Raw genomic sequence first — 12,084 nt, forward strand, 5'->3', positions numbered from 1 at the left:
CCTACCACACCAGGCTAATTTTTTATATTCTTAGTAGAGATGAGGTTTCAGTATGTTGGCCAGACTGGTCTCAAACTCCTGACTTTGTGATCTACCCTCCTCGGCCTCTCAAAGTGCTGGGATTACAGGTGGGAGGTTTTTTTTTTTTAGACGGTTTCGCTCTTGTCACCCAGGCTGGAGTGCAGTGGTACAATCTCAGCTCACAACCTCTGCCTCCCTGATTCAAGCGATTCTCCTGCCTCAGCCTCCCAAGTAGCTGAGATTACAGGCATGTGCCACCATGCCCAGCTAATTTTTTTGTATTTAGTGGAGACGGAGTTTCACCATGTAGGTCAAGCTGGTCTGGAATTCCTGACCTCAGGTGATCCGCCTGTCTTGGCCTCCCAAAGTGCTGGGACTACAGGCTTGAGCCACCGCGCCCGGCAAGGACCCTACAGTGTTTCATGTTGGTGTCACCCCAGTGTCTTCTGCTCATGACAGTTTCTCAAACATGTCCCTCTTTGTTTTTCATGACTTTGATACATTTGAAGAATACTGATCGGATATTTAGATTTGCCTCTAAATCTGGCCTTATCTGATAGCTTTTCATTCAGAAGTACAAGTCACACAGTTTTGGCAAGAGTATCACAGAAGTGGATTGCCCCGTCTTGGTGCATCCTGAATGCTGCACGATGTCACTGTGCCGTGTGACTGGTGCTGTTGACCTTGATCCGTGGTGAAGGTGGCATGTGCCATGTTTCTCCACTGAAGTCATGATTTCCTCCTTTTTAATTAATAAACTATCCCATGAAGGGATACTTTTGAGAGGATGCAAATGTCCTGCTTCTCCTCGTACTTTTGCTTACTAATTTTGGCATCCACTGATGATTCTTGCTTATTAAACTAGGTGACTTTCTATTTCCATCATTCCTCTGTTTATTAATTGAGATTCTACTATAAAAAGATCTGTCTCTTCTCCCCCATTTATTTGTCTATTTAATTTTTGTTTTTAGCAATGCAGACTCATAAATATGTCTTTTATTCTCTGGGTTATAGCCCATTACCAATGAGTCTTTCAGGAACCTTTTTGTTTTCTTTGAGAGTCTCATTCTGTCACCCAGGCTGGAGTGCAATGGTGTGATCTTAGCTTACTGCAACCTCTGACTCCCAGGTTCAAGCGAACCTCCCACCTCAGCCTCCCAAGTAGCTGGGATTACAGGTTCGCACCACCACACCCAGCTGATTTTTGTATTTTTAGCAGAGATGGGGTTTTACCGTGTTGGCCAGGCTGGTCTCAAACTCCTAACCTGAAGTGATCCGTCGGAATCAGCCTCCCAAAGTGCTGGGATTACAGGCGTGAGCCGCCGTGCCTGGCCAACAAACTTTTTTATTGAAATATTCTAAACACACCAAGAACAAGAACGTAAGCAGGATAACCATCACTCCTGAAGCCGCCAGTGCTCTCTTAAATCACTACACACCCAAGGGTAACCACTATCCTGACAAGTTTTGACTTTTTTTTTTTTCTTTTTTTGAGACAAGGTCTCACTCTGTCACCCAGGCTGGAGTATGGTGGCACAATCCTTGCTCACTACAGTCTCGAACTCCTGGGCTCAAGTGGTCTTCCTGCCTCAGCCTCCCAAGTAGCTGGGACTACAGGTGTGCACCATCACACCCGGCTAATTTTTTTCTTTTATAGAGATGGGGTCTACTATGTTACCTAGGCTGGTCTCGAATTCCTGCCTTCAAGTGATTCTTCCACTTCAGCTTCCCAAGTCACTGGGATTTCAGGAGTGAGCCACAGTGCCTGGCCTAGTTTGGCCCTTTTATCCTTTCTACATGTATATATACAATCATATACTATGTATCCTTTATGTCTGGCTGCTTTTTGCTCAGTTATGGTTATGAGATTCATCCATGTTTTTGGTAGAGCTGTAGACCATGCTCATTGCTATATAGCATTCCATTGTGCGAATATATAATTTAGCCATTTTGATGGACATTTGCATAGTTTCCAGTTTTTTGGCTATGATGCTGCTAACAGTGCTGCTGTGAACGTTCTAGTGCACAGTTCCGTGGGGCACATACCTAGGAGCAGAATTGCAAAGTCATGGAATGTGCACATGTTCGGATCGGATAGGTACTACCACACAGTAATCCAGAGTGTTCATGTCAGTTTACACTCTTGTTAGCAAGGTTAGGACACTGTTTTGTTTTGTTTTGGCTTGGTTTGGTTTTGGTTTTTGGTTTTTGTTTTGTTTTTGAGATAGAGTCTCACTCTGTCGCCCAGACTGGAGTGCAGTGGCACAATCTCAGCTCACTGCAATGTCTACCTTTGGGGTTCAAGTGATTCTCCTGCTTCAGCCTTCCGAGTAGCTGGGATTACAGGTGTGTGCCACCATACCTGGCTGATTTTTGTATTTTTAATACAGATGGGGTTTCGCCACATTGGCCAGCCAGGTTTCAAACTCCTTACCTCAGGCAGTCCACCCATATCAGCCTCCCAAAGTGCTGGGATGACAGGCATGAGCCAGTAAGCCTGGCCAAGATTATGACAGTTCATTGCTATTCCACATCCTCCCCAGCCCTTGGCATTTTATACTGATTTCATTTCAGCCATTCTGGTGGATGCATAGCATTAGTAGTTTTCTGTATATTTTATTTACATTTCCCTAATGCTAAATAGATTGAATAACTTTTCATACTTTTTTTTAAGAGATAGGGTCTTGCTATGTCGCCCAGGCTGGCCTCATACTCTTGGGCTTAAGTAATCCTCCTACCTCAGCCTCCTGAGTAGCTGGGACTATAGATGTGTACACTGAACCCAGCTACCTTTTCATACTTTTAAAGTCCATTAGAATATTTTCTCTCATGAAGGACCTTTTTAAATCGTTTGCCCATTTTTCTACTGGATTGTCTATCTTTTTCTTACTGATTTGTAGAACATTTTGGTATTGCAGATAAAGTTCCTCATCGGCTATCTTCTCTCCTATGGGTACCTTTTTATTCTCTTAGTGGGGGGGGTCTTTTAATGACCGGAAGTCCTTAGTTTTAAAATAGTCCAGTTTATCCATTTTTAAATTGTTAGTGCTATTTGTGTCCTGCTTGAGAGATTTTTGCCTACTGCAAGGTCACAAAGAGATTTTTCTCTAAAACCCTTTTGGTTTTGCCCTTTTCCTTTAGATCCACAGCTCATCTGGAATTGAGTGTGTGTGGGGGCGGGGGGTGTGGTGTGAGGTAGGGGTCCTTTTTTCCTATGGATATCCAATGGACCTAGGAGAGTATATTGAAAACAGAAAAAAAAAATCTGTCTTAGTCAATTTGAAGTACCATAACAAAATACCATAAATTGGGTGGCTTAGATGACAGAAATGTTTTGCTCACAGTTCTAGAGGCTGGAAGGCCAGGATCAAGACACCAGCAGATTCAGTGTCTGGTGAGGACCCACTTTCTGGTTCATAGATGTCACCTTCTTGCTGTGTCCTCAATAGTGGAAGGGGCGAACTAGCTCCCTCAAACCTCTTTCATAAGATTCTTGACATTCATCAGGGCTCCACCCTTAAGATCTAATCACCTCTCAGTACCTCATCTTGGGGGTTAAGATTTCAATGGAGGAATTTGGGGGAAACATAGACATTTGGAGCATAGCATCTTCTTTTCCCCAGTGCACGACAGTGCTGCCTTCATCATCAGTCAGGTGTCTGTAGGTGTGTGGCTATTTCTCTAGACTTGGCATTCTATCCTGCTTGCTGATTCATCTGCCTTATACCAATGCCACACCATGTTAACTATTATAACTTTATTAAAAATCTTTTTTTTTTTTTTTTTTTTTTTTGAGACAGTCTCACTCTGTCCCCCAGGCTGGAGTGCAGAGGTGCAATCTTGGCTCACTGCCATCTCTGCCCCCAGGCTCTAGCCATTCTTATGCCTGAGCCTCCTGAGTAGCTAGAATTACAAGTGCACCACCACACCCAGCTAATTTTTTGCATTTTTTGTATTGGGGTTTTGCTGTGTTGGCCAGGTTGGTCTCAAACTCCTGATCTCAAGCAATCCACCTGCCTTAGCCTCCCCAAGTGCTGGGATTACAGGTGTGAGCCACTGCGCATGGCTAGACTTAACAAAAAATCTTGTATCTGGTCATGGAAGTCCCCTAGCTTAGTTATTTTTTGGCACCAGTTTATCTATTTTCAGCCCTTTGCATTTCCTTATAACTTTTAGGATCAGCTTGTCAGTTCCCACCAAGAGAAAAAGAGAAGCTCCTGGGATGTGAATGGAATTGCACATAGCTCTCCATCTGTTTAGACTTTACCTGCTCTCAATGAAAGGTTTTGTAGAGGTTTCTGTTTTTTGGGTTTTTTTGAGATGGAGTCTCACTCTGTCACCCAGGCTGGAGTGCAGTGGCACAATCTCAGCTCACTGCAACCTCAGCCTCCGGGGTTCAAGCAATTCTCCTGTCTCAGCCTCCAAAGTAGCTAGGGTTACAGACATGCAACACCACACCCGGCTAATCTTTGTATTTTTAGTAGAGATGGGGTTTCACCTTCTTGGTCAGGCTGGTCTCAAATTCCTGGCCTCATGTGATCTGCCCACCTCAGCCTCACAAAGTGCTGAGATTACAGGCGTGAATCACCATGCCCAGCCTGTTTTGTAGTTTTTGTATAAAGATCTTGCTTATCTGTCATTGGACTTTTTTTCCCTAGGTATTTGGTGTTTGTTGACGTTATTATAAATTACATTGGTGTTAGCCGGGCGCGGTGGCTCACGCCTATAATCCCAGCACTTTGGGAGGCTGAGGCAGGTGGATCACGAGGTCAAGAGATCGAGACCATCCTGGTCAACATGGTAAAACCCCATCTCTACTAAAAATACAAAAATTAGTTGGGCATGGTGGCACGTGCCTGTAGTCCCAGCTACTCAGGAGGCTGAAGAAGGAGAATTGCTTGAACCCAGGAGGCGGAGGTTGCAGTGAGCCGAGATCGCGCCATTGCACGCCAGCCTGGGTAACAAGAGCGAAACTCCGTCTCAAAAAAAAAAATTACATTGGTGTTTCAGGTGGTTTTTTTTTTTTTTTTTTGCCTGTTAGCTGCTGGTATTTAGAAATTCAATTTGACTTTTTCTGACTTTGTTCCAATAATCTTGTTAAAACGTTAATCCCTTACTAACTGTAATATGAATTTGCAGTCTTTTTAATATTCTACATATATTATGTCACTTGTAAATAGTGATCATTTTCTTTTTTTTTTTTTTGAGATATAGTCTTGCTCTGTCACCCACCCTGGAATGCCTGAATGCAACGGTGTGATCACAGCCCACTGCAGCCTTGAATTCTTATCCTCCTGCCTCAGCTTCCTGTGTAGTTGGGACCACAGGCATCTGCCACCACATCTGGACAATTATTTTACTTTTTGTAGGGGCAGGGGTCTCACTATGTTAGGCTGGTCTCGAACTCCTGGGCTCAAGTGATCCTCCTGCATCTCTTAAGTCAGCCTCCCAAAGTCCTGAGGTTATAGGTTGTGAACCACCACACTGGGCTTTCTTTCTTTTCTTTCCAATCCATTTGCTTTTTATTTCCTGTTCTCGCTTTATTGCACTGACTAAGATTTCCAGTGCTGAGCAGGAGTGATGAGAGTGGGCATCCTTGCGTTTCTCCCAATCTCAGAGGGAAAGTATCAATGCATTTATAGATATTCTTTATCAGATCAACTTCCTTTCTATTCCATGCTTGTGTCTTTGTTTTTACATGAGCAAGTGTTGAGCTTTTTCACTGAGTTTTCCACATACTTTTTCCATTGAGTTTTTTACTCTACCCATCATATTGCCAGAAGTCTGCCCTTGTTATTTCCTCCACATCCTCACAGGGAATGCCTGGTTTCCTTTTATCTTGGTGATCTTGGTTCATTAGAATCTGCAGGAAATCAGGGGATCTAAATCTGAATGATGCCAAGAGCTGGAGGAAGGGGGCTGCCCTGGCTTACCTTGGCTCATTCCTAGGCTAACGCCTCACCGTGCTCCATGACCCCACTGCTGTACTGAAGCCGGCGCCTGCCCCAGGGAACCCTGCCCATCACACATGCTCAGCAGTTCACGGGCCTGTGTCTACCTTGCTTTTTTCTTTCTTCTTTGTAATTGTTTAGGAATGGCAGGCCTCCCAGCACACCTAGCCCACCCCACTGCCCAGAGCAAGTGTGTCCCTTTCATACTTCAGTCCACTTTAAAACAGGCTTCTCCCACCCCATTCTATGAAGGCAGTTCTCCTCAGGGTCAACATGGACACCCTTTACCCCCAGCCGATGGCCCCGCCCAGCAGCATCAGCACAGTGGGTCCCCTGCTCTGCACTGCAGGCTCTCCTGATTTCTGGGGCATCACGTGTTCATGGTTCTCCTCCCACTTCTCTGCCTGCTCCCTGTTGCTCTCCTTTACGGGACTCACTTCCTCCAGCTGTGCACATCAGCAGCCCTCAAATCCTGTCTAACTGCAGTCACTGCTGGGTGGCTTCATCCCACCCCAAAACTGCTGCATTCACAGCTCCAACCCCAACTTCTCCTGCACTCCAGCTTGTGAATACGACAGCCTGCATTGCATCCATGCACAAGACCTCACAGACAGCTCAGTTCAGTGCTTAGCGTGGCACCCAGGGCTTCACACTTCCCCGTGTCCTCTGTCTGAGAAAACTGTGACACCATCAACCCAACTGCTCAGACCAAACACCCAGCTACCACCTTTAGTCTCTTTTTCCCTCACTGGCCATATCCAGGCCATCAGCAGTGAGTCCTGTGGTCAGTCTTTAAAATGCGCAGGTCTTGGGCTGGACTGTCGGGTAGGTCAGTGCCCACTGTGTGCACCCTGGGCTGCTGCGTTCTGCTGAAGACACTCAGCAGCCATGGCCCTGGGACAGGGGTGGGGTGTGGGCACTGGGCGAGGCGCTGAATCGAACCATCCCTGCATGCCAGCTCTGTGACCAGAACTGTTCTCTCCTCTCCTCCTCGCCACCCGCTGGCCCCTGTCTGTCTGCAACTGCCTGCTGGCCTCTGCATGGCAGAAGTCCTCCAGCTCCGCATCCTCCGAGGCCTCGGAAACCTGCCAGTCTGTTAGCGAGTGCAGCTCCCCCACCTCGGTCAGTGCTCCCAGCCCAGCCCCAGGCCAGTCACCAGCTGCCCCTCTCATGCCCTCCCCACCCGCTGCCATCACCACACAGAGGGCCTGGGTTCAGCCAGGGGTGCACACAACACCTGTCCCCAAGAGACAGGCCACCTGGCCATCTCCTGCAGGCACTGCCCATAGCCACATCTAACCCCTGGGCCTGGTGAGACTGAGGAGTCACAGTCACACTCCATGCTCTGCCCTTGGCTGTGATTGCGCACCAGAGGGCCCTGATAGCCCTGGACACCCTGAGCCTCAGCAACAGTGAGGGGCCCCCAGGCCATAGGTGGTGGGGCCAAAGGACCCCCTGACCTGCCACGCCCTCCCTGCAGGACTGGTCCAAGGTTGGCTCCCATGAGCAGCCCTCGGGTGCCACTCTGCAGCGGAGGAAGGACCGAGTGGAGCTCCTGCGAGACACAGAGCCAGGTCCTGCCAGTGGGGGCACCCTGGGCCCCAGTGGGGAAGAAGCACCTCGACCCCGGATGTCCCCTGCCACCATCGCAGCCAAGGTAGGCCAGCCAGGACCCCACTTCACTCCCAGGTCAGTGCCAGGAGGCCCAGCCAGTGGCCTCAGGCCCAGCTCCAACTACCAGGTGGGGCTGCCTGGAGTTTGGGCAGAGGGGACTGGGGGGTGCAAGGCTTCAGCCTGCAATTTCTCACCCTCAGCATGGCGAGGAGGTGTCCCCCGCAGCCAGTGACCTAGCAATGGTGCTGACACGCGGCCTGAGCCTGGAGCACCAGAAGAGCAGCCGGGACTCCCTGCAGTACTCCAGCGGCTACAGCACACAGACCACCACGCCCTCCTGCTCTGAGGACACCATCCCCTCCCAAGGCAGGCCCGCGGGGCTGGGACTGAGCCACCCAGAAGGGCCCCTTCCTTCCCCCTCCGTGCTTACCCTGGTGGGCTGGGGGCCAGGGGCCACCTGGGCCCCGGCCTCACTGTGTCCCGTGCCCCCAGGCTCCGACTACGACTGCTACTCCGTGAACGGGGACGCGGACAGCGAGGGCCCGACAGAGTTCGACAAGTCGTCCACCATCCCGCGCAACAGCAACATCGCCCAGAACTACCGCCGCCTCATCCAGACCAAGCGCCCGGCCTCCACCGCGGGGCTGCCCACAGCCACCGGCCTGCCCTCGGGCGCACCCCCCGGCGTGGCCACCATCCGCCGCACGCCCTCCACCAAACCCACCGTGCGCCGCGCCCTGTCCAGCACTGGCCCCATCCCCATCCGGCCGCCCATCGTCCCTGTGAAGACGCCCACGGTGCCTGACTCACCTGGCTACGTGGGGCCCACGCGAGCGGGAAGCGAGGAGTGTGTCTTCTACACCGACGAGGCCGCCTCACCCCTGGCTCCGGACCTCGCCAAGGCCTCTCCGAAGAGGCTCAGCCTGCCCAACACAGCCTGGGGCAGCCCGTCCGCAGAGGCAGCCGGGTACCCCGGGGCTGGGGCCGAGGACGAGCAGCAGCAGCTGGCGGCCAACAGGCACAGCCTGGTGGAGAAGCTGGGGGAGCTGGTGGCGGGCGCCCACGCACTGGGCGAGGGCCAGTTCCCCTTCCCCACTGCCCTGTCGGCCACCCCCACGGAGGAGACGCCGACCCCGCCTCCTGCCGCCACCAGCGACCCCCCAGCCGAAGACATGCTCGTGGCTATCCGGCGTGGGGTCCGGCTCCGCAGGACCGTCACCAACGACAGGTCGGCGCCCCGCATCTTATGATGGCGCCACCCTCCCTCTCCTCTCAGGCCCTGGTGTGAGAGGTGGCCTGGTCTGTGAGCCACAGGCACTCAGCGAAGGCCCAGCCTGGAGACAGGACAGAGCCAGGGCAGGGGCAGTGCCGCTTGACGGAAAGGAACGCCTCGCTTGAATTCCAGCGTTTAAATGGGAAGCAACTTCTTAACAAGCCACACCAGGAGGGAGCCTGCAAGCCTGGGCCTCGTTTGGGGCCTGGGCCTCGTTTGGGGCCTGGGCCTCGTTTGGGGCCTGTTTTATGCCCTTCTGCCCCTCCTCTTCCCCTTCTCGTGCCCTGCCTCTTCCGTACCCATAAGCGCCAGGGCCAGCCCACGACAGAGGGGCTGGGCTGGCCTGCCTTTCACCATCCCTGCCTCTCCTAGGGCCGGCCCTGCCTCAGCTCCTCCCAGAATGCCGGCCTCTCCTCTCCCGTGCCTGAGCCCCCCCTCCCCTCTTGCCTTCTCTCTGCCTCTCCCAGGACCTTCTCCCTCTGAGAAGCAGGGCAGCTGTGGAGGGGCCAGGTGCGTGCTGGGCTGGATGTCTGCTGGGGGCGGGGGCAACAGGTTGGAGTTGGGAGGCCAGGCCCCACTATGGGGGAAGAGACCTCCAGGGCCCATGCGGAGTCTCAGGGAGGAAACCGGTGGCTGCTTAGGGGATCTCGGGGGCCCTGTGGTGGCTCCCACCCCTCAACCCCCCACCACCCCGTGCAGCTGGCGGGAGTAAGGGCCAGGGCACTCCTGGGGAACTAGGGCAGCAGGGTTAGGAGGACAGAGGCCCTGGGGTCATTGGTCAGCCACAAAGGCGCTGTTTTCAGATGTCCACTTCTCATTGGCCACATCGATCCTTTAACTTTGGGGTCACAGTTTCAGCCACCTGTGGAGGTGGGGACTGGAGCAGTAGGTGGCATGGGGTCATTTGATGGATGTAATAAAATGGAGCTGGCTGTGGACGAGGACTGTGTGTGGGGTGAGGGGACGATATAGGGTGTGTGTCTGGGAGTGCCTGAGGGACAGGACCCCCCAGCGGCCTGGTGGTTCTGTGGCAGGAGGAGAATGGAGGGACATGGCTCTCCCAAAGCGGGGGCGGGGGGAAGTTACTGTTCTCTCGGCGTCTTAAGGATAGCCAAAATAGGGCTGGGGGCCCCCTTGCCTGTCTGCTGTTGTGTGAGCGGGCTGCAAGCCCAGGTCAGGGAGCGGGGCTGGGAAGATTGGCTTTGACTCTCTGTTGCCAGAGGAGATGCCATCCCAGGACCGCCCCCACTGTAGTCCAGGCTTCGGCTGGCAGCAGGGTCGGGGGAGGGGCAAGGCTGCCCCACCCCAAGCACCAAGTCACGCAGGTAAAAGCACGTTAACCTAGGGCGAGCGGAGGGAGTCCTGGTGGCCCTGTAGGTCAGGAGGGAAAGCAGGGCTCAGAGGACGTCGTGGGCCTAGGGTGGGGTCCTACCTGGGGGTCAGGAGAGCCTTGGTCTTGATGGAATGGAGCTGGGTCTGAGCCCCCCCAGGCTTGAGCTCCTGGGAGTTCTTGTGCCATGAGCTGGGACCCCAGATAGGTCCGGGCACCGAGCAGGCCTCGATGTGGACAGTCCCCTCAGAGGGAGCTGATAGAGAATGGTCCCTGTAAGTCACCAGGTCCAAGAACTGCCTGGCCAGGCAAGCACTCAGCCTGTGGAGCTCAGGCCGACACCAGAGCCCTGGTTTTAGGGGCCAGGAGAGCAGGTGACCAGTCTGGGGAAGTCTCGGGTGGAATTTCTGCCGCATATTCTCCCCAGGGCTGCGGGGGTTTATTGAGGCAGGGGGGTGGTGGAGCAGGATTCAGGATGTGGTGGGAACAGTGTGAGGGGCAGTGGGTGGGCAGGCCTGGACTTCAGAGGTCCTGATGGGAAGGGAGGCAGGGGCTTCCCAGAGAGGGGGGCTTGCATGATGCAGCCCCCACCAACTCTCCCATCCCCCTCCCCTGCGAGCCCCGGGGGCTGTACATACTCTACTCCATCCCCGAGACCACCCCACCCTCTCGTCCTCTTAGCAACCACCTCGTAGGCCCACCCACCTCGGGATCCGAGCCCACCATCCCACATCACAAACTTTGGTTTGAGGGACTTCTTTATGTTCTTTTATTTCTCATTTTGTACAGAGAAATATTCTTTTCAAAAGCGTCTTTTGACTGAAGTAACTTTCCTGGTGCTGTTGTTAACTTGTTCCTTTTTTTAATTTATTCCCCCCCACCCCAGGCAGCCCTCCTGGTTCCTACTCACCCTTCCCCCTCCCCCCCCATCTGAACCATTTTGTTTCTTTTCTTTATGTCAGATTTTGGAAAAATTCTCCTCTCCTCCCTACCCCCTCCACACCATCCGCCCCCTGATTTAAATAGTCTCTGCGACAAGTAACAGATGCACTGTGAAGATTCCAGTATTAATAAAGGTGTACTGTAATTAACACCCTGCCTCTGCCTGGCTTCCCTAGGCTGCCGCTGCCTCCCCACCTCATCCCGGAGCCTCACCTTTCCCACCCCAGATCCCGGCTGCAGGGGGCAGGGGCGGCGGGGGGCGCTCCCAGAGGATCTCAGATCTTGATGTGGGGGCCAGGGCCAGACCTGGGTCTCTAAAGTGCCTCCCATGTGTTCCTATTAGGGGCTGCCTTGGGGCAGCCAGATGGAGGGAGGATGGAAAAGGTCAAGGCCAGGCCAACACCACTCCCTCCCTCCTGGCCAACACAGGCTTGCAGAGGCCCCAGGGCTAGGCAGGGCCAAAACTCCATCTCTGGCACCCATCTCATCCCAAGTCCCTTGGGCAGGCTCCACCCACTGCAAATCCGAATCCTCAGCCCGCCCCCCAACCTCCTGCACTTGGCCACCTCCCATCCCCCTCCAGGTTCACCTCTGAAGATGCCAAGCAAACCAAATGAAGTGGGGCACTTAATAGAAAAAAGAAACTGGAAGAGCATCCACTGTGGCAATATATGGCACTTGGCACTGGCCTCTGCCCCGAAGTCCACAGTCTGCCAGGCTGGGGGGAGGTCCTAGAATGACTGACTACGTCATGCTGCCTGTCTCCCCTGCAACCCACCGCTGTGCCTTGCTGCTGCAGGTCACAGGAGGCTCAGCACCCCCTTCAGGTGGGGGGACAGTGAGGGCAGTGCCAGGAAGGGCCAGAAGCTCTATCCCCATCCACCTTCAGGTCCCCAGGTCCCCAGGTCCCCTCTGCTGCATGTGAGGCTATGACAGTTGTGGAAGGCAGGAAT

The 12,084-nt window shown here is 53.1% G+C and overlaps 1 protein-coding gene across 15 annotated transcripts in view; it reads left to right on the forward strand.

Annotated features, from left to right (window-relative positions):
• Window positions 1-11,280, forward strand: part of MTSS2 (MTSS I-BAR domain containing 2) — a 24,379-nt gene extending 13,099 nt beyond the window's left edge. For 8 of the 15 annotated variants that reach the window (XM_078357711.1, XM_078357714.1, XM_035282192.3 and 5 more), the window contains exons 11-14: window positions 7,020-7,094; window positions 7,453-7,629; window positions 7,787-7,952; window positions 8,079-11,280. In XM_078357711.1, coding sequence (XP_078213837.1) covers window positions 7,020-7,094; window positions 7,453-7,629; window positions 7,787-7,952; window positions 8,079-8,836 — 1,176 coding nt within the window. In that variant the 3' untranslated portion in view covers window positions 8,837-11,280. The remainder of the gene's footprint in view (window positions 1-7,019; window positions 7,095-7,452; window positions 7,630-7,786; window positions 7,953-8,078) is intronic. The other 7 variants (XM_078357713.1, XM_078357716.1, XM_078357718.1 and 4 more) reach the window with 1 other exon arrangement.
• The last annotated feature ends 804 nt before the right edge of the window (window positions 11,281-12,084 follow it).

The sequence above is a fragment of the Callithrix jacchus genome, chromosome 20 (assembly GCF_049354715.1).
Source record: "Callithrix jacchus isolate 240 chromosome 20, calJac240_pri, whole genome shotgun sequence".
Taxonomy (NCBI): Eukaryota; Metazoa; Chordata; class Mammalia; order Primates; family Cebidae; genus Callithrix; species Callithrix jacchus.